This window comes from Lactuca serriola, chromosome 4 (genome assembly GCF_051521515.1).
Source record: "Lactuca serriola cultivar US96UC23 chromosome 4, Lser_US96UC23_V15, whole genome shotgun sequence".
Taxonomy (NCBI): Eukaryota; Viridiplantae; Streptophyta; class Magnoliopsida; order Asterales; family Asteraceae; genus Lactuca; species Lactuca serriola.
Genome location: NC_136411.1, coordinates 387876412 through 387882255, shown reverse-complemented (window position 1 = coordinate 387882255; position 5844 = coordinate 387876412). Strand labels below are relative to the sequence as shown.

Sequence of the window (5844 nt, the reverse complement as noted above, 5' to 3'; positions counted from 1 at the left end):
AAACTTTAACCTCATTAATTGTGATAGTGATTTTTGCTTAATATACCTCCTTGACACATGTCATAATACTAATATGAAGTTATATTAGAATGACACATAACAAAATAAAATTAAAACTATTCTTTTATTAATATAGAGATTGAGGTTTCATTATTTCAATCGAACCGGTCATAAATCTATTTAGATAACAAATTCCAAGTCTACATTCTACCTTACGAAACGGTCGGCAAAAAAATGTAGATCAGATTTACAAAATGCGAGGAGAAGTTGATTCATCAAGTCTAAATGAATTATGAATATAATTTTCCCCATTTGTTTTTAAGTTGTAGGCTGTTATTTCATTAATGAAAACCCCTTTTTTATTTGTAGTTTTATATAGTATTTTAAAGGAATCTATCTTATAATATGATTATTGATGAGATTAAAATATTCTTTTAATCTTGTTGCACATGGATAGAAGTAGAACCTTCTCCCCGAACACATTTACAATGACAAAGTGGTGAGTTCGTTATCATTTAATATTGAAGATGCAAAATTCTAATATTTGTTTATTTATTTATTTATTTTGAAATAGTTATAACCCAAAAATGCCAGAGAAAGTACACTTACCCAATTGGCAAATATATGATGTGTAACAAACATGTCCCATTAATCCCTTCAAATCTAAGATGTTCTAAGCTGAGATAACGAGGAAACTAATGTCCCCAAAGTCTAAAACCCAAAAGTTTACTATTTATAGGCTAACTGTATTTTATTATATATAATAATTTTCTCAAAGATATTATGCAGCACTATAACTCATAAGCTACACTTTAATACTTATAAAAAAGACTAGACTATTTCCTTAAATGAAAAAATTACCTCTCATTTAAAGATAATCCATATAAGAATAGTCCATGTAGCCTAAAAAAATAACTAAGTTAAAGTTTAAACATTATATTTCATTCTTATCTATAAATTTGGTTTTTGTTGTGCAAATGGTTTCTGACCATTGTTATACACAAGTGAATTTAAGAATGAATTTATGGCATGTTTAACAAAATAGCTGGTACCCGGAAGTAGAAAATTAGTAACTCGTAGCTGAAAGCTAAAAGATGTAATTTTTATTTATGTATAAGTGTTTGATAAAATAGCTGTAAGCTTTTAAAAATGTCAAATTACATAAAATACAAAAATATAAAACTTAAAAAGTAAAAACATTAAAAACCTACTTCTAGTAGTTTTTAGATTCATGGTTTCTTTTTTTTTTTCTTTAATTTTAATTTTTGTATTTGAAAAAAAAACAAAATCTTTAAAATTGTAATTCTGAAAGAAACTTCTGCTTTAATTCATTTTTTTTCTTAAAAGCACGCCGCCAAATACACCATTAGTCAAGTTCGTATATCAAAGATCATAAATTGTTGAAATAACCGGGTACAATAACAATTTAAAGTGTAAGTATTTAGTTGAAGTTAGTGTTGAGTTTGTAGGAATTTATTTTATGTCGCTTTTAAAAATGTCGGTTAACGTCAATAAAAACTTTGGAATCCATTAGACCCTTAATTTCTTTTGGAAGTAAAGCGGAACCGGAGGGTTTGAGGAGTAGCCTAGCTACCCCATAAAATTTTCCGGCACAAGGTAAATTTTTAAAAGCTTTTCAAGGTTCTACTTCCAAAATCAAAGTGTGCTTACCTTTACACTTTTCTTGGTTTCACTAGTGTTTACGAGGGAAAGATATTGAAAGGAAGATAACTTGGGTTATGGCTTCAAAAGAAAAATGGGGGATTGGTATGGGAAGTTTATCTACCTTTAATGATGCATTATTACAAAATGACCGATTTGTGAATAATAAAAATGCTTTATGGTTTCAGTTCATATTAGAGATTCATGGATAATCAAGTAACATATATTCTTTAAATGTTTTCTCATACAAATTATTACAGTACTTATAAAAGATTTATAGTTTATAACCATAATTATTAAATATTCAAAACTATTTATTACGATTTTAGCCGGACGTCCAAACATCAACTTAATATTGGAAATAGGAGATGGTACAACGACGATTAAACCCAGAATTAATCTTATAAATAAATAAATATTGCACAAATATACAACAATTAATTAAATTACAGAATGGACGAATATTTCAAACTAAAGTTAAAACAAAATATTTATAGTTGAGGATGGGGTGCCTCAGCCTCCGGCCACGGCCAGAAAGCTGGTTGCTCCTCCATAACATTAAGCATGTTGCAGAACCCTTCATCTCCGGTAACCACCGCCTGATTCAGTGGCTGGCGGAGGAGATACGGCCTCCCTAGACCTCCTATCATAGCTGCACCGGTGGGAAGATTGTTTGAGATCTGTGTGTAAAATAGGGTGGTGTTGTCTTCTGATTCACTTCCATTGCTCCACGACCCTTCCGTTTCTTTGTTTAAATTCAACCCATTTGGTTCTTGACCCTTTATAGCCATTAACTGAAACCACAAAACATCTTTAAGTCAACGTAGTAGAGGTGCAAACATATATATATATATATATATATATATATATATATATATATATATATATATATATATAGGTGTTAGAACAAAAGAGATTTCTTGAGCTTGCAATTCTTTAAAAAAATTTCACCTGTGCATGAAGCTTCTGATTTTTGTTCTTGAGAGAGTCATTATCAGCTCTAATGGAGTCGACTTGTTTCTTCAACACATTATAATCTCTTTCTAATTGTTTGGTCTTCCATCGAGCCCTTCTGTTTTGGAACCATATAGCCACTTGTCTTGGCTGCAACCCTAAGGCTCGAGCCAGTTGCCTTTTTCTGTCGGGTTCAAGCTTGTTTCCAAGCTCAAAGCTTTTCTCCAGAGCCTTGACCTGTTCGAGATTCAGCCTCCTTTTCTTTTCACCGAGCTGAGAACCCTCATCCTCCGACGTCTCGCCGTCGCAGCCACCTGTCGTTTCTTCAAAAACTTCTCTCCCGGAATATGACATCGATCTTCTCATCAGTGGATCGCCACCTGCAAATTTACTCAGTTATGGTTGATAATAATTATTAAACGTACTTCTGTGTATAAGAGAGATGGAGGGGGACCTTGGAAGTGATCTTCATAGCCAAAGAACATGGGTTCAGGTGGAAGGAAGGACATGGAAATAGAAAATTTTGTTGTTTTTCTGAAATTGTAGAAAAATTGGAAAGTGATTGTGGCAAATTGCTGTGTACTCGTCTGTTTGAGTGTGAGTATTGATGTGAGAGGTTGTTCTTATGCTGGATGGAAGTGGGTGGAAAAAGAACACTAAACAAACAGCGATAACCTGTTGGAAGCCTACAAGAGAGGGAATGCTTTGCCCACACTTTTTTTATTATTATTATTATTATTATTATTATTATTATTATTATTATTATATGTGTTTAAAAAGTATATGTATAATTGATTTAAGAGTAAATTACATGGATGATGCTTGTCGTGTGGGGTAATCTTGGTGTTTTGTCTCTAACATATTTTTTTTTAACTCGAACAAATTTTATTATATGTTTTTATTGCACACTTGGTCTCTACCAGATGTAAAATGACTACTTTGCCCTTTGTAATATTTTCCTATTATTTTTTATTAATGATGTCATTATTATTAAAGAAAATTAATAAGTAAATATGAGGGACCCACCCTTCTATCTTTCTCTCCTATCAAACCAAGTGTGATCTCCATCAACACCCACCCAATGTTCTTTTTAAAAGTTTCACCTCTACCCTGCCACCTTTGTCCGTCGTCCCCAAGTCCTTACCTCTCAATGCAAAATTAAAACCCTAGTTGAAATCAGTAATTGTGTTTCCCTCCATCACTTCTCATAGCAACCCCACCTCTAATACCAGCTCTACCTTAGATATCGGTGTTTTCGTTCTACCTCTGATATCCTCCTTCTTTCCTCTTATATACAAGAAATCAATCAATCAAGCTACCACGTCTTCGGTCACACGTAGTTTAGAAACAATTTCAAAGCTGGAAATCAAAATCAAACCTAAGGAACCAATTTAAGAAACAAAACCAAAAACCATAAGCGGGTTTTCAGAAAGGACAACCGATCACTGTATCATCCGGATTAAAAAAACGATTTCTAAAACACACAAACTTCGTCGATTTCTATGACATACTGATTTTAGATGTAGATTTCAAACCTGATGGAGGAGGGGCAGTTCTGTTTCACGCCTGGGATAGAGAACGACATATATGGATGGTGGGGAGGGCCATGGAGAACTGATGAACGGCGAACACTAAACCGTTGGTAGGTGATTCAAGTAAACTGTCGACAACCATGACGATTGGACCACTCATTTGCATGTATCCCTCACACTCATTCTCTCTATCTCTCTCTCTCTCTCTCTCTCTCTATCTCTCTCATATCTGCCATAAGTGTTATTGGAAAAGTTGATTATGGTTTAGAACTCTTATAAGTCATGATGAATAAATTGTGTTTCTGTAACATCTTGATTTCCAGGTCTTTTCAATTTGACCCTTGGTTTTTGATTGATTTAAAAAACTAGTCCTTATTGGCAATTTCGTAATTTCTGGCAAACCCTAAATTTTAGGGCTTGGACCCTATTTAAGCATCATTATAGCCCCATACCCCTCCTTAACTCCAACCTCCATTCTTCCTTGACCTACTTTTGAAACCCTGTGTGTGTGTCTGTGTGTGCATTTTGAAGCTTGAGTGTCTTTGTGGTGATGTTTTGCTACTTTTGGTGGTGAAGGAAGATATTTGAAGTTGTAGTGTTTCACTCAAGGCCTTGGATCCATCAACTACACTCCCTTGTGCACCTTCTAGAGGTATAAAGTTCCAACCTTGATGAATATTTCTTTTAGATCTAATTTTAGCTTAACCTTGGCACCTTTTTGTCCCAAATCTTGATCCTTGTGAATATGACGTACTCCAAGGCGTTTGTGTTGTCCTCTAAGATTTTGTAGGGTGTGTAAAGTCATAATAATATGATTTTCGACATTATTTTTTCCCATGCATGATTTAGGTTGTCTTAATGGGTCAAGAGGAAAGGGTTTTTGATGTTACAGTCTGATTACCATACAAAACCATAAAGTTGGAAATTTTATGGTTAAGAACACCTTTTAGCGTCTAAATCTGGATTTTGGACGAAAGTGTGTAAAGATTAAGCACTTAATGGGTTGAGCTGGTAGTAGCCCCGTGTGTTGGGTGTACCAAAGGGAACGTTGCACGTATGTGGTCAGCCCTTTGTAGCTTGGTCAAACACTCAGTACGCCCCACATACGTGTTGAGTATGCCCAACGTACTCCCCAAGTTGACCTGGTTGACTTTTACCTGGATTTTAACCAAGGTTTGACGTAGGGGTATTTTAGGTATTTTGATATATATTATGATTTTTGCTTACTGTATTTGTAAAGGTGACTGGTAGAGTTGATTTCAGAGCAGCGTGCTATTTCCAATTTCTCTTCTATTTGTGAGGTGAGTTTTTTCACTGTATCCATGCGTCGAAGGCACCAATGTTGACCCATTATTCAGTTGTATAGAATGCTAGTTGCTATGTGATGTATACTTGTTTGTATGAGCGGGTTGAAATACACCCCAAGGCGGGCCCTACTATGGGGTGCATGGTAGAAATATACCCCAGGACTGGGCCCATATTTATTTATTGGATTGATATATACCCTAGGACAAGGCTCATATTCATATGTATGTTTGATATGTGGTACTTTGGGGAACTCACTATGCTTTGTGCTTAAAATTTATGTTTATGGTTTCAGGTTCTCACGATTGGAAAAGGAAGGGCCCGACATGATGGCACAACATCCTCCCCTCACGATTTCCGTAATTTGAATAATTGTACTATGGTGTTTTGA

The 5844-nt window shown here is 34.6% G+C and overlaps 1 protein-coding gene across 1 annotated transcript; it reads right to left on the bottom strand.

Moving 5' to 3' along the window:
- Positions 1–2045: 2045 nt before the first annotated feature.
- LOC145097809 (homeobox-leucine zipper protein HAT7-like) lies at positions 2046–3267 on the bottom strand. The gene is made up of 3 exons (XM_079035448.1): positions 3071–3267; positions 2614–2996; positions 2046–2456 (listed from the first exon to the last, which is right to left on the bottom strand). Exons 1-3 carry the CDS (start codon positions 3123–3125, stop codon positions 2154–2156), a joined length of 741 nt encoding a protein of 246 aa, XP_078891574.1. The 5' UTR covers positions 3126–3267; the 3' UTR covers positions 2046–2153.
- Between the last annotated feature and the right edge of the window lie 2577 nt (positions 3268–5844).